At 36.2% G+C, this 23,797-nt stretch overlaps 1 protein-coding gene across 1 annotated transcript; it reads left to right on the forward strand.

Annotated features, from left to right (window-relative positions):
- The first annotated feature begins 2,501 nt into the window (after window positions 1-2,501).
- LOC107861855 (N-terminal acetyltransferase A complex auxiliary subunit NAA15) lies at window positions 2,502-21,938 on the forward strand. The gene is made up of 26 exons (XM_016707232.2): window positions 2,502-2,720; window positions 4,570-4,648; window positions 4,958-5,040; window positions 5,231-5,380; window positions 6,783-6,898; window positions 7,941-8,046; window positions 8,863-8,934; window positions 9,010-9,125; window positions 10,572-10,704; window positions 13,470-13,547; window positions 13,626-13,679; window positions 13,786-13,856; window positions 15,250-15,304; window positions 15,391-15,486; window positions 17,262-17,390; window positions 17,519-17,601; window positions 17,686-17,916; window positions 18,143-18,275; window positions 18,354-18,461; window positions 19,188-19,319; window positions 20,009-20,065; window positions 20,185-20,282; window positions 20,495-20,553; window positions 20,655-20,766; window positions 20,882-20,982; window positions 21,277-21,938. Exons 1-26 carry the CDS (start codon window positions 2,670-2,672, stop codon window positions 21,465-21,467), a joined length of 2,694 nt encoding a protein of 897 aa, XP_016562718.1. The 5' UTR covers window positions 2,502-2,669; the 3' UTR covers window positions 21,468-21,938.
- Window positions 21,939-23,797: the final 1,859 nt, after the last annotated feature.

The raw sequence follows: 23,797 nt of genomic DNA on the forward strand, positions 1-23,797 counted from the left end.
TGGAACCTGCAAAAGCAAAGACAAAAGAAAGAAGTAAGTGAAGTGAAAATCAAATAAAGAAAGACAAAGAGGATGATGATGACTCTGAATGCAATAATATGACACGAACCAAAATCAAAATAAGAAGAAAACTAAAAATAGAATAAGTTAGTGTTTATGTTTCTTGTAAAATTTGATTGAAAATATCACTTAAATAGAGTTTTAAAAGTTCTTTTTATATAAGCTGAATTTTAATTAATTTGGAAGTATTAATTATTATAATTTCTTATCTAGATGAGATAAGGACATTTCATTAATTTCAAAAATTTAAATAAAGTATAATCAACTTATTTTTTTAAAGAAGTCTCAACCTAAATAATGTATAATATTAGCTTATTTAAAAATAAAAATCTCAAACCAACTTTGGTTTTTCTAAAAAAAGTAAAAAAAAAAAACATAAAAGCAATTTTTTAAAATAAATAAATCAAGTCCTATTGTTTTAAATAAGGTTGTACTGATCAAATAAAACAATTATACTAAATCAAATTAATAGAAAACTCGATTATCCATAATTTGGTTTGGTATAATTTTGTTATTAAATAAAAAAATATAATAATAAAATATGTAACCCTTATATCTTGTTCTCACTTCCTTGCTATATACTCATCCAATAGTCAATTTATTTCATTTAAGGATAATAATCAGGAAAATACCTGAACTTTGACCGAATTTTTAGTTGAGTATACTGAACTTTGCGGGATTCTATTACCCACCTAGACTTTTTTTAAGTGGAATTAACCCACTCTCCACCCCCCCCCCCCCCCCTTAATTTTTAAAAGTAGAATTATTACCCCCAAAATACTATACCCAGTTTTGGCAGTTGAAGGTGTAAACACACGCTCTTTCTTCTCCATTTTCAGCATTTTCACCATTACAACCATATTCCTCCTATAAACAACAATGGTAGTACTACAAATAATTCTAAAATACTGGTAATACTACAAATAATTTAATATTTCTCCTACAAACAAAATTGGTAATCGTTATTTTTTCACCAAAATCTTGATTCTTAATTCTTGAAATTTGACTTTTATTTAGTTTATACTATTTTTTTAAGATTTTTTTTTCTCAAATTTCAAATTCAAATTGAAAAACTTTCTTCAATAATTTTATTCAAATCTCAAAATCAGTAGTTTATGTTTCCCAGATTCGGCTGTCGCCGGAAAATTGAAGAACGACCTATTTTCCTCTCTTGTTTTCTCTTAATTTCTCACAGTCTCTCTTGATTCACCCCTCTCTCGATTCTATGGCAGTGTGTGTATGGTTAGTGTCTTCACTGTATGTGGAGTAAAGACAGTGATTATGTGAGTATTATTTTAATGGAGAAAAATAAAATAAAGGTTTATAATGAAAATTGAGGGGCTATTTGAACCAAAAAAAAGGTTTATAACGTTTTTTTAACACTTTCACGCGCTCAATGCGCGTTACACGCAATGATCCAAGTGGGCAAATATATGCCATTGAAATATGGAAAAAAAGTATAGGCGGTAACAGGAACCCCACAAAGTTCAGTATGCTTAACTGGAAGTCCGGTCAAAGTTCAGGTATTTTTCTGAGTATTGCCCCTTTCATTTATGATTTTCAACTTTTATAATTTCAACATCGAGTAGATTTATAGATTTTTTATATCTTTTTAAATTAAATTTAGTTGATTTAGAATTCTTAAACTAATGAAAAAAACATTAGTTGTTATCAATTCTGATGACTTTTAATAAGGAAAAGTTTTATAATAAATATACTTAATTAATTTTTAGCTCTTAAATATTAGAAAAAATAATAAAAAGGTGATTTTATCTAAAACAAAAACTTTTAATGAAGGGCAAAAAGTTCAAACAATATTTCTAAGGTATTTCACACTTTCAATATATTATAGATTATAGATAGATATAGATTATAGATAAAATATTTTTCGTGAAACATGGGGTTGTTCGATATATGGTAAGAGTTATGCATGTATTAGTAATGCAAAGTTAGTTATGTGAAAATCTATATATCATTTTATGCACGTGTTAGTTATGCAAGGATTAATTATTGAACCCTCAATTCTGGATAAAATATACCTAGATTTCCTTATAGCTCATACATATATTAATTATGTTGGTTTTTAAATTATAAACCAAACACCACATTAATATGATACATGAATAATTTATATCATAAGCAACTACAATATTTAATATCGTCATAGTTCATTTCCAGATCAACTATTATTAGTGGTGTTGGTTTCTAAATTACAAACCAAACACTAAATTAATATTATACATGAATAATCTATATCATTAGAAAATTTAATATCGTCATAATTCATCTCCAAATCAGCTATCAATCGAGTTCTTAGTCTTTTACAATTTATTTCTTGTTTAAAAATAATAATCAAGGTTTGTGTAAATTTCCGAAAAAAAAATAAAATTTGTGATTCGACCGTGAAATTACCAAAAGACCCACGCGGAGCCTCCTATCTGCGCTTCTCCAGTTGCCCAAATCTTACACCGGAGTAGGGTTGCAGCAGATAAAAAGCCTCCCCCCTTTACTCTTCCTTATTTCTCTATCGCAGCCTTCATTTTCCCACTTTCAATCTTAACAATCTTTCCCTCGATTCTCTCAATCTTAACAATCTCCGCTCTGCAGCAATGGGCGCTTCGCTTCCTCCGAAGGAGGCTAATCTCTTTAAACTCATCGTTGTGAGTCTTCAGCTTTATTTTCTACTTCAATCGATGCTTTACAGTGAATTTTATTAAGTTGATTTTTATTGGTCGAATTTAATCTTATTCGGTCTCGTTAATTTAGAACTAATTCATGCCAATTAGTGCTTCACTGACTGTTTTATGATGATTGAAGCAATTCGAACTGGATGTCTGATTTGATTGTTAATGTAATTGGTACTTAGCTTTGTGGATTTGAACTAAAGCCGGTGACTCTTCGAGATCGTTTTTGGCAGTGGAGAGATAATGATTCGTTCAGTCGAGATGGTTGTTCGGATGGAACATCATACAGTATTTATTACATTTTTTATATCTAGTGTCTGTGTGAAATGGCGTGGCGTCGACTGAATATCTTATCATAAATAATTTCCATGATTTTTTCAGTAATGCAAGTGCTTTTTACTCCTCTGCCGATTGGTACAAGTGATGGTCTTTCTATTAGTTTTGAGTTAGTTGGATAGCGTTCCCTTTTTACGTTCTTGTTGATTTAACCCTAGAATTCGTGTCAATTACTTCACTGACTTTTTAAAAGATGATTGAAGCCATTAGAATTGGATGTGTGATTTGAATGTTGATGTAATTCTAGCTTCATTCTGTGGATTTGAACTAAAGCTGGTGACTTTTCGAGATCATTTTGGCGGTTGAGAGATAATGATTCGTTCAGTCGAGATAGTTGTTTGGATGGAACATCAATACAGTATTTATTACATTTTCTATATCAAGTTTTTGTTCTGAAGGAGTGTGAAATGGAGCCGGCTGAATAATCTTATCGTCAATAAGTGATTTCCATGACTTTTTTAGTAATGCAAGTGCTTTTACTACTCTGCCCATTGACACATATGATGGTCTTTATATTAGGTTTGAGTTAGTTGGCCAGCATTCCCTTTTTCTCATTCTTGTCGATTTAACCCTAGAAATCATGCCAATTGCTTCACTGAATTGTTAATTTGACTGAAGCATTTGAAATGGATATTTGATTTGAATGTTACTGTAATCCTTATTTAGCTTAGATTTTGAACTAAAGCTGGTGACTTTTCGAGATCCTTTTGGTGGTGGAGAGATAATGAGTCGTTCGGTCAAGATGCTTGTTTGGATGGAACAGCATACAATATTTATTATAGTTTCTATATTAATTATCTGTTCTGCAGGAGTGTAAATTGGTGCCCAATGAATAATCTTCTAATCGAGAAATGATTTCCATGATTTTTTTTATTAATGCAAGCGCTTTTACTCATACATTGACACAAGCTATAGTCTTTCTATTAGTTTTGAGTTTTAGTTGGATAGCTTTTCCTTTTTGTCTCTTTGTTAAGGTCGACCTTTATCCGATTTGATCATGTATGTGGAGAAGATCCCGATTACATGCTGGCAGTAACACTTCCACAGAATTTGTTTTGAATACTGTTATATTTAATAACATTTGAGGCAATTGATAATTGTTCCCTTCAGTCTTCAATTTAGCCCCCTGAACCATTCAAGTATTGGCTGTGAAGTGTTAGGAGTCACTTGCCGGACTTTTCCTTGAGAAAGAGTCTCTTGCCAGACTTAACTACCAAGTTACAAGGAACAAGCTTTTTCTTTCTCAGCATGTAGCCAAAATATGTTAATTTCTTTTAGGAGGATTAACGTATTGTTATCCGACTTATGTCAACATTGCATAGATGAGTGCATAAGAAATTTAAGTTAATTTTATTGTGAGTGTATGTCCTCATTCTGACTATCTGTGACTTGATATTAAGAGGTGGTCTGGGTTGATCTTTATTCCATTTCTGGCATTGTTTGTTTCTTAAAACATGGTTAATCTAATAGCGATCCTCAATTCCTGCAGAAATCTTATGAGACTAAGCAGTATAAGAAAGGATTAAAAGCCGCTGATACGATTCTCAAGAAATTTCCTAATCATGGAGGTAAGTCCAATTTTATTGCAGCATACCCAGAATAAAAGTTGAAAATAAATGGTTGGTTCCTTTTCATGGTTCCACTGGAAATAAACATCAGTTTTTTCATCGTAACATTCTTTGATACATCTATATTCATGGATTCAACTCTACAGCCATTTCTGCCATGTTAGATTGTCAGATTCAAATAGTTAACTAGCTTCACCTGTTCAACGCATCTAGCATATACTCTTAATGATACACGCTAGAAGGCAGCAGGACATAAGTTTCCATCTGCGTATGCTAATGCTACTGTGTACTTTGTGTTGTGGTTATCAGAAACACTGTCAATGAAAGGATTAACATTGAATTGTATGGACCGGAAGTTAGAAGCATATGAACTTGTCCGGCTTGGATTGAAGGTGTAGTTTTCCTTTCCTTTTTCGCTTTTTTTTTTTTTTGCACTTTTGGAATTTAAAGCATAGTGCTTTAGGTTGGATTCTTTATTCTGATAAGAGCTTTAGGTTGGATTCTTGTTTGTGATATTTTTGGAATTAATTTGCTGTCTTGCTAAAAAAAGCTTTGGAATTAATTGTCCTCCTCTCTGTGCAGAATGACCTTAAGAGCCATGTTTGTTGGCACGTTTATGGTCTCCTGTACCGGTCTGATAGAGAGTACCGAGAAGCAATTAAGTGCTATCGAAATGCCCTTAGGATTGATCCTGACAATATTGAGATATTGCGAGACCTATCCCTTCTACAGGTGGGACCCTTCTAATCTTCTTAGTAACAAATGTTTCAGTTATTAGTTCCCTTTTCTTTCTTTCTGACCATTTGTGCACTTTGGGTACTATCCTCGCCCCATCTTTTCCCTATTTGGTAGTATTAATTAGTATTTCATTTAGGATCTTATTCTCAGATATTTATTAGTACCCGTTGCTTTATTTGCTGTACTACTTCTTATTTGCTGTCACTATTTTCTTTTCATTCCTGCTTACTCTTATTTTGAGGGTCTACAGGGGACAACCTTTCTACCCCACAAAGGTAGGGGTAAGGTCTGCGTACATCCTACCTTTTTTTAGGATTAAACTGAGTTGTTGTGTGCACTTCAATTTATCTTTCACTCCCCCTTGTGATTGTCAAACCTGAAGCCTCATTAACGTGTTTTCTAGTGTTATATGTTATGTGCTTATGTTCTTCCCATCCGTATCCCTTAAGGAGTTCTTTATTCCTTAAGTAGTACATTAAGCAGATTCGATAGGAAGTTATTGTATTAGAAGAGGGCAGACTAGAAGTTCATTATATATAGTTATTATTTTTGCCATTATTTTTGCGTTGATACTTAGTTTCATTTTAAAGTGCCTTGTGACAAATATGTTTCTGGAAGTGCCTTGTGACAAATATGTTTCTGGAACTACACACCGTTGATATTTTATGTCTTCTTTCCTTGATCCAAGTTCTATTTTTGGAGTCTTACATGGTGTTGACTTCCATGCTGTCTCTTGTTGATCCAAGTACAATTCTCGTATCAATTATACAACAACAACAACAACATTCCCAATGTATTCCCACAAAGTGGGGTCTGGGGAGGGTAAAGTGTACGCAGTCCATACCACTACCCAGATGAAATACATGGCAAATAACAGTATAACAAGCTGATAACATAAAAACAAACAACAAAATGAGGTCACACACCACTAGATAATAAAAGAAACAAGACACCCACAGTGTAATGCTCGTATCAATTATGTGCATAGCGTTTCAGCAATTCATTTTGTGTGCTCTTTGATGTGGCCTATCTGTAATCTGGTCATCGTCTTCAAATGGGTTCTTAAGACTGCTTATTACATGGAGCCTCTTATTTACAGAAGCATGTAGATGTGCAAGTCTGGCCCATATGGATTGCATATTTGTTTTAATATGTGCTTCAATGAATTGCTGCTCTGATTACTTGATTCTTAGCTTTGTCTATCTAATTTAGTAGTGGAAGGGCTTCTTAATTGATCATCAGCTTTTCAAAGTTTTGTTAGAGTTATAGCTAAGAGCTTATCACAGTAACATTGCTAGAATAATTCTTCTGTTATGCTGACTACCTTTTCCCTTCATTGTTAAGTTCATCTATCCTGATTTGTCCAATTTCTGCGCTTTTTTATTTTTTTTTACAGGCACAAATGCGTGACTTGGAAGGTTTTGTTGAAACAAGACAGCAATTGCTCACTCTAAAACCAAATCATCGGATGAACTGGATTGGCTTTGCCGTCGCTCATCATTTAAACTCAAAGTATGCGTTGCTTCTAGTATGGTAGAAATAGCTACTACAAACATTAGAATTTAGATTTGTTTTTCCTTCTTGGTGACTTGTTTTGCTGACGCCTCTGAGGACTGCAGCATTATATGTTTTTTCTGACGTGAATGGGGATAATGTCAGCACCTAAAGTCGCTATGATTGAAAATTTGCAGTTGAATTTTTCTACTAATCAGAACCAACTAACAAGGAGGTAGCAAAGCCTGCAAAATCCGGACTTGACTCATCATGTGGGAGTCCAAGTCTCATACATCCTCCATTAACATTTTTAATGTTCCTCCTACACCAAAAATACAAAATTTGAAGACGTTTGACGTTACAAAAATGGCACTCCTTTCCTATCTATTGACAGTTGATCCAACTCCTCCGTTTTTTTTTTTGATGACAAGGAAATTGATCCGTCTTCTCTTAGTTCCGTTGCTCTTTTAATTTTCTCTTGTTAGTTTCCACCAGTAGGACCTATTTTGAATTTATGTGTGGACAACATTTAGGTTGCTTAAGTGGCTAATTTGATATTAAGCTCTATTCAGTATTTAGCTGATTTGTTTCAGTAGAAAAAAGAGAAGCACTCTTAAATAATTGAAGCTTGAAGATGCTGGAGATGTTTTATCACTTTGGAAGTTGTACTGTGTGGATTTTTTCTTATCACTATTGACATGGATTCCTGTGTTGTTGAAAAAGAATAAGACAAGAAGGGTGAAGAAATCAAAAGTCGTCATAACAATTGAGGTCTGATATAGCTATTGGCGTGAATGTATGGCATCTTCAGAACTTCTATTTTGTAGTGTCTAAGAGGAAGTTCATCATTTTCTTTCTTGTTATCTTCAGTGGGTTTCCTTTTGCCTGAAGTTTCTAAGTTGTTTAGGTAGGATCATGCATAGTGGTACTGGGTACTCCTTGTTGCTGCTTCTTTCACCGTTTATTTTACACACATTTATTTGTTCCTTGAGATTCGATGTCATTCAGTTCTATTATCTAGTCCGTGCATGTTGAGGTAGTTCCTTTTGTTATTTGTTAGTGGATCAAAAGCTGTTGATATCCTTGAGGCATATGAAGGGACTCTTGATGATGACTATCCCCCAGAGAATGAACGCTGTGAACATGGGGAGATGCTCCTGTACAAGGTAATAGTCTTTGCAAGGATTTTCAAAACAAAAACTAGTCGTTGCAAGGAATAGAGTTTTACTTTTGTTTACGATTTTATCTTAATCCAAGGACTGTGTCTGGTAGCAGCAAGGACACTTGTGCAAATACAATCTGCTTTAGCTTTGTACTGTTAAGGTTTTGCGCTTTCAGGCTCGAAACTTCCCATACTTCATTTATTTGGAATTTCCTGTTTTCAGAAATTAAATTTAGTACGAGAGTAGTTTTTCAAGCTGGAGTTTTTCATGGTTCTACTGTCAATAAAATGATTCAAGATGGTGTAGATTTTCTACCTTCTTGCATACATTGCAGTTGATTTAGCTCCATATTCAGAAAGGTGTCTGGCAGTGAAGTGTATTTCGTAGTTGCACATGTAAAAAGTGACTGGTCCAATAATGTTTCTGATTGATACGGTTCGAGACAACCCGAAACTTGAAAGTTCTGCCTATGATAGCTGCGGCATTGTGTTATAGTCGGGCCGTACTTAAAGTTGCTTTATATCTGGATTGGAAATTTTGGATCATCATGAGTTCTCTGAAAACATTTTGATTCTTCAATCGCTGGTTTTCCTTAGCTAACATTTTTACATAGATGAATGCGTGTGTTTTTTGGGGTTGGTGGTGCTGGTGGTGGTGGATTTCTGGTACTAACTTGGTGGTGTTTTTTTTTATGAGATATACTAACTTGATGGTGTTTGCTGGCATTGCTGATTATGGAGATTTTTTATATTAATTGCCTCTCTTGATGATGTTGCTTGATTTTGTAACTTCTGTGTCACATGCTTATGACTATTTCAGATCTCTTTGTTAGACGAATGTGGCTTTCCTGAGAGGGCTCTTGAAGAATTACACAAGAAGGAGTCGAAGATGGTACGCACATATAATTTAGTGCCATGAAATTGTTTCAAATTAGGAATGAGTATTGACTATATTATGCCACCTCAGGTTGACAAATTGGACTACAAGGAGCAAGAAGCTTTACTTCTTTTGAAGCTTGGCTGCTTCGAGGAAGGTGAAAAATTGTTCAGAGTGCTTCTCACCATGAATCCTGACAATTACAGGTACATAATTATCTATTTGTTTGTTGTTCAACTTTGCTCTAACTTATGGTGGATAACCTTCATCTAGTAAAATCACTGTTATCAGGTGAGACTATACCTAAATCATTTCTATTTGTGTAAATCTTTCTTTTCAAACTCAGGTGTTTGTCAAAAGACTAGTATTTCATGCTGTTCTCCTGAGGCACTTTTCCCCAATAATCATGCCAAGTACAAAATGGAATTTTGAATGCAGGTTTCTGCTGTTGGATACACTGTCGGAATATCAGAAAGAAACTGATTAGTGATAAATATGTATCTTTTGTCTTTAGTTGCTTCCTTTCAAAACGTTTGGCTTTATGTTTCAAAGCGTTTGTCTTTAGTTGTCTCGTGAGGCACTTTTCCCCAATAATCGTGCCAAGTACAAAATGGAATTTTGAATTCAGGTTTCTGCTGTTGGATACTCTGTATCGGAATATCAGAAAGAAACTGATTAGTGATAAATATGTATCTTTTGTCTTTAGTTGCTTCCTTTCAAAACGTTTGGCTTTGTGTTTCTTTAATCCCTACTGTTTGGATGTCTTGTCTGTTCTCTTTCCTTTCAGCAGAAATCAGGTCTGCAAATTTTTTTCTTTTGAAAAAGAAATAAACACTTATGCAGCTTCTAGGTCTGCCAAACTTCTAAATCAGTTTTTTTCCGTTAATATCTGTTTTTCCCGTCTTTGCCAAGTGAACCAAATTAAGAAAAATAACCTAAAAAAGTATTTATTTGCATCATGATTCAAGGTCCAGGTAAAGTGTTCTTCCTTTTTTTATTAGGTAAATAATTTTATCAAGTAATTGGAGAAATCTTGTCTGCAAGTGGTACCAAGAAGTAGAGAACCTACAAAAACAAATTATTTTCCACAAAAGACGCCCGGACTTCTATACAAGTTGGAACCTTAGGGGTGCACTAAAAAGAAACAAGGGATAAGAGGCTACCTCAATTGTACAAGTCTCTCTATCCCAAAAAGCTCTCCTATTTCTGTGTCTCCATACTACTCATAAAAGTGCTTGTGGAGCATTCTTAAATGGTTTTGACAACGAATAAGAACTTCCGTAAGTTGGGATATAGGTATTTCCCTGTATCTAAGGTTTAAAGTGAATCATCATACCTCGTATGTATTGGGTTCAAGGTAAGCAAGTGAAAGGGGAAGCTAGTTAGATTTTTTTTTTGTTGCCTGTTTGATTTGTTTTACTCAGTTGGATAGGCTTATGAAATCGTCCTTTTAATTTTACATTGATGCTCTTCATTTCTCTCTTTTGTAACACCTAACTAGGGTATTTTGGGCTGGTTTCTAATAATTGCAGGCATGCATTTTTTCTTCTTATGTTGCTGGACCTTTTTTTTCCCTGGAACATGTCGTTAGCTTGCCTTTACTCTAAGCTGAAGAAGTAACTTTCCTGTGATATGTTTTGTGTAACTTTCAGATACTATGAGGGTTTACAAAAATGTTTGGGACTGTATTCAGAAAATGGGCAATATACTGCTGATGAAATTGATAGACTAGACAATTTGTACAGAGTACTTGCCCATCAGTATAATAGATCATCTGCTGTAAAGGTAATTGACTTCATCCTGCGTAATGATCTTCGTTGATGCTAAGCCGCTATAGCACATTTTTGTTTTTGTTTTCTCCACATGATTAATGACACCTTGTTTAATGTTAACCCGCTAGGTTTTGTTGATATTCTAATGTTGCAACAGGCTTAGCATTTTCTTTATGTCCTAAGCATTACTTTTTTCTGAGTAGTTCAGTAAGTGTAGGATATAAACAACAACAACAACAAAAAAGTGTGTTCCCACAAAGTAGTGGGGTCTGGGGAGGGTAAGATGTACGCAGTCCATACCGCTACCTCCGAAGAAGTAGAGAGGCTGTTTTCGATAGACCCTCGGCTCAAGATAAAGAATAGTAAACAAGGTCATAATGAAACAAGCAGCAGGATGGATGACATAATAGAAATAAGGAATAAAATAGCAAAAATAGAAGTCATAGAAAATGCAAGATAAGAGAAATAAGAGCACTACGAAATAAGGACTAAGAAATTGGACACCCACCAAGTAGGAACATACACACACATACCAAAGACACCCACCATACCCAAACTCTCCTGGCTAGAGACTCCTACCTATGGACACAGTCGAAAGAATACTAACCTGGCTACACAAGAAAATCACCTAACTACTTGCTACAACCCACACACTCACACTAGCCTTCTACCCTTATTCACGCCCTCCACACCTTCCTATCTAAGGTCATGTCCTTAGTAAGTTGTAGCTGCTCCATGTCATGTCTAATCACCTCCCTCTAGTAGTTCTTTGGCCTACCTCTACTTCTCCTGAAGCCATCCAAAGCTAGCCTCTCATCCCTCCTCATCACATGCCCAAACCATCTCAATCTTCCTTTCCGCAACTTATCCTCCATCGAAGCCATTTCCACCTTCTCCCGGATAATCTCATTCCTAACTCGATCCCCTCTAGTAAGTCCACATATCCAACGCAACATTCTTATGTCAGCCACCTTCAATTTTTGGATGTGGGAGTTCTTGATTGGCCAACACTTCGCTTCATATAGCATGGCTGGACGGACTGCCACTCAGTAGAATTTGCCTTTAAGTTTAAGGAGCACCTTTTTATCATACAACACTCCTGAGGCGAGCCTTCACTTCATCCATCCTGCTCCAATACGATTAGAGACATCCTCATCAATCTCGTCATTCCCCTGGATCATAGGCCTAAGATACTTAAAACTATCCCTCTTACAAACATCCTGGGAGTCCAACCTCACCACCACATCGTCCTCCTGCCTCAAGTCACTAAACTTGCATTCCATATACTCCGTCTTGGATCTACTCACCCTGAACCCCTTAGATTCAAGGTTTGTCTCCAAACCTCCAATTTTTCATTCACACCCCCCGCGTCTCATCGATCAACACTACATCATCCGCAAATAACATACACCAAGGCACCGCACCTTGGATACTCCGCGTCAACACGTCCATTACCAACGCAAACAGGAAAGGATTGAGAGTCTATCCCTGATGCAATCCTGTCTCGACCGGAAAATGCTCTGAGCTCCTCCCGCCGTCCTCACCCGAGTCTTCCCTCCATCGTACATGTCCTTAATAGCTCTGATGTACGCCACCGGGACCCCTCTCACCTCCAAGCATCTCCAAAGAACCTAGGGACTTTGTCATACGCCTTCTCCAGGTCGATGAACAGCATGTGCAAATCCCTCTTCCTTTCCCTATACTGCTCCACTAATCTCCTCACCAGGTGGATTGCCTCTGTCGTCGAGCGACCAGGCATAAATCCAAACTGATTCTCCGAAATGGACACCACCCTCCTCAATCTCCGTTCCACCACTCTCTCCCAAATCTTCATAGTGTGACTCAACAACTTAATACCCCTATAGTTGTTGCTACTCTGAATGTCACCCTTGTTTTTATATAACGGAATCATCGTGCTCCATCTCCAAGCCTTCAACATTCTCGCAGACATGAAAATGCCGTTAAACAAAACGGTCAACCACCTTAAACCTGCTTCACCAGCGAACTTCCAAAAATCTACCGGAATCTCGTCGGGCCCCGCGCAATCAAAGAACTTAGGACATGGTGGCGTTCTTGGTGAGGAATTTTCAAGTAGATCTTCGTTGGAGATTTTAGTTCTACTTTTGTTACATGGCTCCTCACTTCCAAATGTTACATTTCTTGAAGTCGGGGTGCTTATATATATTTTTTTTGAAAAAAGAAAAAGACCTGATGCTTGTGCTCTAGCTCTACCTTTCACCGTGTGTAATGGGCTCATTGTCTACCGATTTTTGAATCGTGTGCCCCTGGCCTCAGGGATTGCTCGGCTGTTTTACAAAAAGAAGTTCTTGTGGTGCAGTAGCCAAAAATATTCTTTTTGTTTGGTTGTGGAGAAGTTGTTATCCTTTTTTTTTTTTGATGTAGGAAAAGTGATGATCTTATTAAACATCATTTTTCAGTATGCATAATAAACAACATGGAAATGATAGATGAATCTGTTTTTGCATTTAGTGGACAATATGGAAGGAGAGAAATGGTGGATGTTTTTAAGATGAATCAATATTATTCAGAAAGTCAAGAATAGATGTGTTGCCACCTTTTATTTTTGGTGTAAAGTCTTGTGTAGAAGATATACAATTCGTAGACTTCTTACGATATTTGTAAATAACTAGATTCTAACATCTTTCTGGAGTTCTCAACTTTACCATTTCCAAAAAAATGGTATGCATAAAAACTTTCTTTGTTTATTTGTTTCTTTCGTCTTATTCTTCTGTTTCCTTTTTCCATGTTCTTTTGCAGAGAATTCCACTTGATTTTCTCCGAGATGACAAGTTTCGAGAAGCTGCAGAGAATTATATTCGACCTCTTCTGACAAAAGTATTTAGTCTTAGCACCCCTTTTGGTTTCCTTGGTCTTAGAGCTGAGCTGATACTTCTTTTACTGATGCATATGTAGGGGGTTCCTTCTTTGTTTTCTGATCTTTATCCGCTATATGATCATCCTGGCAAGGTTAGTGCAGATGCTCCTTGTTGCGATTTGGCATAAAGAGTACTGCATGATTATTGCAATCCTGATTATATTTTTGAGTGATTTCTGCTTCGTTTAATTCTTGCAGGCCGATATTCTAGGGGAATTGGTTTCAAAGCTTGAGCAATCACTTAAGGATACTGGTGGATACCCTGGGAGGTATACGTTTGCCTAATTTTTGGTCTAATGTTACACTATGGCATGTTTCTTGATTCCACTGAAGAATTAACTAAACCTCTGTACTGAGCTTATACCTCTTCTACCTGAACTGATTTGCTTTCTTGTTGTTCTTAGTCACATTTCATGTCAGTAAGAAGCTTGTCTAGCCTGTATCCGTCCATTTTGTACTATCTCGTCCCTTCTGAACCATCTCGAGGGCTTGACACTTGACAGTCTCTGATGAGTATCTTGACTAAAGATTAGACCTGTTTTGAAAAAGTTCCTGGGATAATTTATTAAGTGTAGTGCTAATTTGGAAGAATAGGTCAGTGTTTCTAAATAAATTTCTTTCTTTGAACCCAACAGTAAGATATTTAAATACAATTTTGAGATTAAAGTGTTTCTTAATAATTATTACTAGTTTCCAATTCTTTTATGGAAACTATTTTTGCAGAACTTATTTTCCTTTGGCTTGGTAAGATTAATAAATTTATGCTATATTGAGGGTGTGAAAGAGCAGACAAGATGTTTAAAGTTAGTTACATAGGGCCATGTGGTATAGGGTTTCCACAGTTTTCAAAACATCACATGATATAGTTGTGCGTCTGGGCACTCCCTTGTTTTTTAAAAAGTTAGTGACATATATTTTATAAAATTTAAAGTGAACCTACATTTGTGTATTTCGATTTTTTGATAGTCCAGGATCTTGTGTGGTGTGTTTGTTTACTATGTTAAACTATTTTGTTCCTCTTTTCCTCAAATTTTATTTTAGGGTTGGTGTACTCCTGTTAGTCAATACAACTTCACAGAGGAAGTTTGAGGATTGAGCAGTTCTGCTTTGATGTTTAATTAGTTGATTTTATATTCCGTTCTTATTTTTAATCTACACGAAGGGCAGCCTGATGCACTATAGTCCTGCTATGCCCAAGGTCTGGGGAAGGGTCAGAACTTGGATCTTTCAATTTGCATGAATATTTTCTTTTGCATAATACTTTTAGCTTAAAATACTTTGTGGGGGTTGCATTGCCTTCTCTTGTCAAATTTAAGAAATCCTCCGGCTGATGCCGTATTGTTATAGTCAGTGCTATTTAGGATTCTCGAAGGCACTACTGACTGCTATTAACTCTCAACAACTGTATATAAAAACAGTGTAACCATCTAACTTGGAGTGATGGTGATTGAGTTATCTCAAATCTCTAATAAGTAGCCAGGATGCAGTTGAGAATTCAGTTAACACGAACTCAATTGGGATACAATTTGCCTTTGTTAATGCGTAAACATACTATGTGCTTGCTGTGTTCAATGCCTATTGTTGTTCTTTATGGTCTCTGTGGGCTTTGCTATTATTTTGGGGTCACATACTTACAGATATGACCTTATGCTTTAAGTGCAGTGTGGAGAAGGAACCACCTTCAACACTTATGTGGACTTTATTTTATTCGGCTCAGGTTTGGGCACTTGTCCTCCGTTTTAGTCCAACCCTTCTGTGTTTCCTTTTCACTCTCCAAATTGATGAAAAACTATGTTCCTGCAGCACTATGATAGACGCGAACAGTATGACATTGCTCTTACTAAAATTGACGAGGCAATTGAGCACACTCCAACTGTAATAGATTTATATTCTGTCAAGGTATTTTGACTTTTTATCATTTTTTAGGTTACTTTATGTATCCGTTTGACTTTGCTATTGGCAATATCAATAGTTGTTTCAATAGTTGTTTCTAGAAGTTGCTTTCGGTCAAGATTCTAAAAATGAACGGTGGGATATCCAGTCTCTTTCCGTTCTCTTACAATAGAACCCATTTACCCTTTTAGTTTTGCGCCCAAGGGTGTGGCTTGATGATCAATATCGTGAGTGAAAACCTAGAAGAACTGGGTTCAATCCCAGCAAAGACAAAAATGCGAGGTGAATTTTTCCCATTTGCCTTAGCCTTTGTCGCTGCTTTGAATTGCTTTCTAGAGCCGAGGCCCGAGGGTCTATTGAAAACAGCCTCTTACCACAGTATTGGGTAAGGTCTGTTTACACACTACCCTCCCCCGACTCCACTTGTGGGATTGCATTGGGTATGTTGTTACTGTTGCCTAAACCTTGGTTGGCGGCGTTGCCCGATAATTGTGCTGGTGGGTGATAGAATGTATCTGGTAGAATAGTCGAGGTGCGGACAAGCTGGTTCGGACACGTGTTATAAAAGGAAAAGAGAAATATGATTCTTATAGGCGTTAGTCGGGATTAGTTCTTATTTGTTGTTACACTTGCATTACCAGTGTGCCACCAGTGTTTTGCGGGTCTTTTTATAGTTTGGCTTGAGATATTATGTTAGTGTAAGTAAGTCTGAGATTTTGAAAACCTCTAGTTTTAGGAAACCCTTAAAGGCAAATTGTTTCTGTACACGAATAAGTGCCATAATAGAGTGGAACATAAATAGAATTTATACAAAGACCTCCACTAGATCGGAATCGTGGCGTAGTTGGCTGATTGATGCGCTGAAGATTATTAACCCATACGCCCTATCCAATGACACTAAACCTGTTACCAAGTGTACGAAAGGGGAAGGAACATGTATAATAGCTATCCATTTCTTATGGAGCTGATACATCTTCAAATTGACATCTGAGAAACTAATTTCGACTTTTAAGATGATTGCTGGATTTCTGAATTGCTGTTTATTTCTTGCCGTTTGTGATGTTATCTGCTTGAAGTTAGATCTGGAAATGAAGGAGAAGTAAATTTTGTTGTTTTATTTCTTTGCACCAAAATGAAATAGCAAAATACAGTTCATTTTGTCAAAGCTCTAGCTTTGCTACAGAGTTAACCTCTCTCCTTAATAAAAAAATTGTCTCTTTCCTGTTTCATCCCAAATTTTCCCCTTGGCTGTATTTCAAAATTTTCCTTTTAAGGGTAGTTTTGGCACCGAACTCTTTGAGAATCTGCTGTAATTTCAAACTCATTTTCATCTTCCCTCTTTTGGTTTACTCAAAGTTGAGCTTTTGTTTACCATCAATTAATATTAAAGCTACTATATACACATGATAAATTGTATGTTTTAGTTTGTCCTGCCATTTTAGTGATTATCATTTTCTTGCATATTTCTGATTCTCCATTGCCTTTTGTAATAACATTCTTTTTTTCCAAAGTAAAGCCAAAAATTAACCTTGGAAGGTTCATATTGACAGGAAGCCCATCTAGTACAGTGACAATTTCTTTTGACATAGTAACCAGAGACAATATTTGCAACTTTCTTCTTTCCACTTAGATTCTATAATCATGTTCCGGGATTTCGTTACCTGGAGTAACTTAAGATTTGTTCATAAATCATTGCTTGGCCTCCTTATCAAAGAAAAATCATTGCTTTGGCGTCCCGTATATATATTTGAATAACCTTTCTTGTTATCTGTTCAAAACAGAGCCGCATACTAAAGCATACTGGTGACTTGGCAGCAGCTGCTGCACTTGCTGATGAAGCTAGGTGTATGGATCTTGCAGATCGATATGTTAATAGCGAATGTGTCAAGCGTATGCTTCAGGCAGATCAGGTGGAAATCTTTGTTATGTGTTCTCTCTTTTACTTGATTTTATTTTCTTTTCTTGTTGTCAATTCTCATGAATTACCTTGGTTCATAATTTGACTTCCAACTACGTTGTGCTGGACATATGACTGAAGGTCGCATTGGCTGAAAAGACTGCTGTACTATTCACCAAAGATGGGGAGCAACATAATAACCTTTATGATATGCAGTGTATGTGGTAAGTCTCTTCTTGGAGCCCGATCATGATCTGAAGTTTGTGTGACTCTGTCTTACTGGTTTTGTTTAATTATATATATGAAAGGTATGAACTAGCATCAGGGGAAAGTTACCTTCGTCAAGGTGAGCTGGGAAGGGCCTTAAAGAAGTTTCTGGCGGTGGAGAAGCATTACGCGGATATCACGGAGGACCAATTTGATTTTCACTCCTACTGCCTAAGAAAAATGACTCTGCGGGCCTACGTAGAAATGTTGAAGTTTCAAGATCGACTTCATTCCCATGCGTATTTTCGCAAAGCAGCTTGTGGTGCTATCAGGTACTGATTTTTTTACTTGCCCAATCTTTAAATTTTAGCTGCTCTCAACTATGTGGTGCTATTTTGCATTAGAAATGAACTTTCCTGTTGAAGTGGAGCAATAGAAGACTGGAACGTGTCTGCTTATATTATCCTAGCTTTCTGGTTTGATTACCTGCAAGCTTACTGAGAATTGCTTTACTGAAATTCTTTATGTTTTTTATGCTTTTTTTTGCCTTTACATCAGATGCTATCTGAAGCTGTATGATTCTCCTTTGAAGTCAGCATCTGAAGAGGATGATGCAATGTCCAAGTTGCCTCCTTCTCAGAAAAAGAAATTAAAGCAAAAACTGAGGAAGGCAGAAGCACGAGCTAAGAAAGTACTCAGATTTGCTTCTTCTCGTTCTTTGAAAATTTCAACTTAGTATATGTGCTTTAATCTTTTGAATTATTTTTAGGAAGCAGAAGTTAAAATTGAGGAAACCAATGCAACTACTGTTGCTAAATCTGGAAAGCGCCATGTAAAGCCTGTAGATCCTGATCCACATGGTGAAAAATTGATTCAGGTATTCACTTTTCTGCCATCTGTCACATCTTTTAGGTATAAAGTACCCATCCATTCTTTGCACAATTTCTGGTATGAATTTAGAGTAGTCCGGAGAAACTATTCCATTAACTTTTTCCTTTTTTTTTTTTGTGGGTGGGGATGGGGGGTGGGGGTGGGGGGATGAGGACTATTCCATTATCTTTTTATGGAGTGAATCATGCTGGATATATTGGTGCACTTTGGATTTAAATTTGTATGGAATATGAAGTATCCATGCAAAATGTTTTGAAGATAAAAGTAGCTCAATACAGGATATTAAGATGAATTATATTTTGTAATGACATTTTTGGTGTGAAGGAAAAAATGTAGATGAAGCAGAATCAATCATAGAATCCTTGTGAGCTGAGCTGGTGATATTTTTGCTTAATGTAACCTGTAAATATGGATTCCAGCACTTCCTTTATGCTGATGTTTTAATTTACTACCTTTTAAAATATTTTTTTGAGTATACCTTTTCAAATATTTTTTTGAGTGATCAATAGCTGTTACTTGTGATATCACGTCAATCCTTTTGAGAATTTTTTTGAATGATCAATATCTGTTTCTTGTGATATCGTGTCAAACCTTTGGAATGCTCGAAAATCCAAGTATGTCCAGTAAAATAGGAACAACAATGCTTTATTAATTTGGCCAGTCAGGATTTTTTGATTTGATGAGAGTATTATCTTGTCACTGAATCTTTCAGACTGAAGATCCTCTGGCAGAAGCTTCAAAGTACCTCAAGCTTCTCCTTAAGCATTCACCAGATTGCTTAGAGACACATTTGCTGTCCTTTGAAGTAAACATGAGGAAGCAGAAGATCTTGCTAGCCTTGCAGGTAATATCCTTTATAGTTTAAGTTGAGGTTGGGAAATTTTTTTTCCTCCTTGGTGCAAGATTCTGTCAAGTTTTTATTATTGTTATATTGGTATATCTTTGTGACATAGTAGTGGCCACACATATAGTTAACTGCTTGAGATTACTCTGCTTCCCTGCCTTCCCCCCTTGGTTTAGTTGCCTTTGCTAGTTGTATCTGGATTCAGGAATTTCTATTTTCCTTCTCTGCTGTACACACACAAAAGAAAAAGGGAGTATGCCACCTGGAATAGTTGGGTCATGTTCTATGTGGATCCTTAAAAGCACTGCCATTGAAGATGTTAAAAGGGATGAGGTAGACCTCTAATCTTATGGAGGATAGTTTTCTCAAATGACTTGCATAGAACATTAATGAAATCATGGAAGCAAATAAACTTTATAGGAAATATACCAAGAACTAAGGTTAGTCATTATTGGTACTTCTGTTCCAGGTCCGATGTTTGATTTGAGCTTTTTTAGTTTAGATAGGGATTGTATGCCACTGTCAGGATAAGTGTGATGTTTAATAGCAGTCCTAATTTCACGAATTTTTGTGTAAGAATGAAATGGGCCTGCTTGACCTGCATCTTGTTTGAGATTGAGATGTAGTCATAGTAGCAGCACTTTTAGGAATATTGACAATTAATTCCTTTGATCTTTTTCCTTTTCCAGGCAATAAAGCATTTAATGCGGTTGGATGCAGATGATCCAAAATCACATCTATGCTTGGTATGCTTTTATGGCATCAAGAATTCCATTGATATTATTGTTTTGTAAGCACGTCATGCTTTATTTCTTGAAGTATTCCGTATTTGCTTGTTTCTCATACGAACTTTGATCTCTTTCAGATAAAGTTCTTCCACAAAGTTGATTCGTTACCTACTCCAGTAACCGATACTGAAAAACTCATCTGGGGTGTCTTGGAAGCAGAACGACCTGCCTTTAGGTTATATCTTGAATGCACTTCTCCGTTCTCCATATATCTTATGTTTAAATGTTTTCTGTGTTGATACTCTACTGGTTATAGTACCTGCATTTATATGAGAATTCACGATAAGTGACCCGTACTAGTTGGGATTGTGGATCTTGTTATTGTATGATGCTATTGATCTTGTAATTATACTGAGGTTTCTATATGTTTCTAATTGACCTTTTCAGCCAGTTGCACGGTAAATCTCTCATAGAGGCAAACAACACTTTTCTTGAGAAACATAGAGGTCAGTGTCTTAACAGTAATATACTTCTATTAGTTTATGCATCTTACTCCCTTCTCTCATTCTTGCTGAAAACATGATTTCTGATTGCATGGTATTTGCAGAATCACTGATACATAGGGCTGCTGTGGCTGAGTTGCTATATGTTCTGAAACCAGACAAAAAGGCTGAGGCTGTTAAATTAATTGAAGACTCGGTTAATGATCTCGTTTCTATGTAAGATCCTGTTTTCATCACATTAATTTGTATTATCATCACACAGCTAATATATTTCGTTATATATGCCTAATAGCAAGAAATCACCTCTTTTTTTTCTTCTTCTCCAAATTAGGGACGGGGAACAAGGAAATGTCAGATCGTGGAAACTGAATGACTCTATTACAGTTCACAAACTCCTCGAGACAACTCTGGTTGACCACGATGCTGCATCCAGTAAGTTCGTTACCATTGTACTTCCTTCTGTCTTTTCATATTGTACATCTTAAGTCTTCCTTTGGCGTGTAGTTGAGTTGAAGTTAACTGCATGCATATGTTTGCCTCTGCTTCTGATATATTTCTATTGTAGTCTGTTCTTTTTTTCATGCATCCCTTTCTGTTGATTGGGGTGGTTGCTGAGTATATTATGTATGAGATGATACCTTTTTTATTAAATACATCAGTAACAGCCTATTTTACATCATATCTGGTGATTCTGTGGGTGGTGATGTTTTTGAGACACTCTTGTAGGATGGAAAGCTCGTTGTGCTGAGTACTTCCTGTACTCGACTTACTTCGGAGGTATTCGAAGTTCAGCTAACAATCAGATACAAAAATCTCCTGCAAATGGAGCTGTAGGCCTAAATGCTGGTGAAGATTCTTCTCTTTCATCAAATGGGAGATTAGAGAAACTAAACGCGCTGAAGGATCTACACATCTAGTTGTCCACTTCAAGCTCAAGTAATCTCTCTGGAAGAGTGCTGGAGACGCTAAGTGGAACTGTATCGAGCTTCTAGAGTATACACCGACAACATTAGGATGGTTCTAGCGGGAATTGTCAGGTCTACAAGGGTTCTTGTTGCTTCTGGACTGGTTCTCCACCCCTGATTTAATCTGATCATTGCTTTGACATGAAAATGGTTGTAACATTCTCGCCCTTCGAGGGGTTGGGTCAAATACCAGGGAAGAGTTTGTGGCTTGGCGCGAAGCATTTTCAACGACTTTCAGATTTGGTGTGAGCTGTCGGAGAGTTTTTTTAAGTACGGATCCTTCATTCCGTCAGCATAGTAAAAAGATGACTTAAAGCGCGTGTTGTATTTTTTCATTAGTTTTCTCCATTTTTATTAATGTACAAATGCTGTTCTCTGTGAAAGGAATTTTGCAATAGTATTCGGAGAAAATGATAAAATTCATGGCTGTAGTGCTGCATTTATTTTGATGGCCGATGATAGTATAAAACAGTTCTAGAATTATTGGGCTGGTAGAAGTGAATTCTAGTAGTAATTTTTTTCCCCTGAAAACTCTTTGTCCCATTCCTTTTTCTATTGTTCACTGGAAGATTTCTGAGGGAATAAAGTCAAGTGAATGTGTAAACTTATACCTCAACGTCCTTACACTAGTGTAGAAATAGAGTGAAAATAGAGCTTTCAGAAAGGAACGGGTTATTTGACTGCCTATTTCTAATATTGTTTTCATTGCCATCATTCCTCTCCCCTTGAATAATCTCTAGAAAATTAAGAATAGTAATATGACATGCAAATTCATAAGGAGCTTAAGACAGACCACTGATAAAAACCAATTTCTGAATGTCTCCATCACATTTAATCTTTCTCCATCTGTACAACATTTTACTGTCAGTGACCTCATTAATGGCAAATATTTTTGAAAAGTATCACATACAATTTTGGAAACAAAAGGGGAGCCTAATCAATAGCATTGAAACACGTGTAACAGCGGATTCTTGCTGCACAGAGAGAGTCCTTTTGCCGAGTTTAGTACTGTAAAGTTTGAATTGCTCTTGTACCCTTTGTCTCATTAGTGTAAACTGCTGTTTTGCCTGAGTGAGAGAAAAAAAAAAAAATAGTGAAAATTTGAACTTTGAAGAAAGCAAGAGAGGTGGATAAAAAAGATCAAGCACCAGAAATTACAATGGCTACTCTAAGGAGTGGAAGAGTGATGGGGGTGAAACAAGAACCTAAACAAGGCGCTGCTACATCTTTTCAATCAACACTTGCAGTAAAACTCTTCAGCTCTACATTTTTTGTGATCATATCTCCTCTTTTTTTTTTAGTTCAACAGAAGAACAAAAAGATAAAAGGGCTTGTAATCCCTAAATTATAATGACATAAAGATTGTTTCTTTTTTCCCTTCACTCACTTGCTTCTTTCCTTACATTTTCTTGATAATCATGGTGTTGTATTTTTAGCTGTGTTAAAGGTGATTTTACATGTTACATTAACTTAAATGTTCAAAAGTTCAAAAGGATTTAGGTGATTTTTGACTAGTGGGTCATTACACAACAACACCATACCCAGTTGTAGTTTCACAAAGTGGGGTTTGGAGAGGATACAACGTATAAGTAGATCTTACCCCTACCGCGAGGAAAAGGGAATGTTTTTGATAGACCCTCGGCTCAAGAAAAACAGTCCAAAGAAGTAGTGGGTCATTACACAAATGCAAAATGAGCAAGTTCATAGGTATATTTACTTAGCTATGATGTTTGAAGAAACACAAGAGAAAGGAACTGGTTAAAGTAATCTGAATCCATCATGTTTTGGTTTATGTTCTGTCAATATAAAAAAGAATTAGTGATGGACTCCCTTTATGTGTTCTTAGAGGGATATATATGCTCTTTCTTATAGGCTGGTAATGCTGTTCTAAGGTTGCATAACAGGAGCCATTTTCAATAGAACTCAAGAATTTTGTGGTCCTAATTCGTTTTTCATTGGCACAATCTGTTTGCTCCGAACTATTAGATGATGTAAATAAATTACAAAAATTATATATGTAAGTGATTTTGGAGTTTAAATTGCTTTCTGTTCATCAAACAATATTCTAGCAGTTGGATTTCATGACATATGTAGAATGACTTCGTCAGTTTCGCCTACTATAAAGCTGATTGTTTGGTTTTCCTAAGCCCCTAAGACAAATAGACTTGTATAAACTGAATGCCTATTCCTTTTTTTGTTGACAGGGTTTTGCACCATCAGTTGCTTCACCATCCCATAACAGGTTATCAAACTCGCAATTATTTGAAGGAAGTCATTGGTCA

This window comes from Capsicum annuum, chromosome 3 (assembly GCF_002878395.1).
Source record: "Capsicum annuum cultivar UCD-10X-F1 chromosome 3, UCD10Xv1.1, whole genome shotgun sequence".
Lineage (NCBI taxonomy): Eukaryota > Viridiplantae > Streptophyta > Magnoliopsida > Solanales > Solanaceae > Capsicum > Capsicum annuum.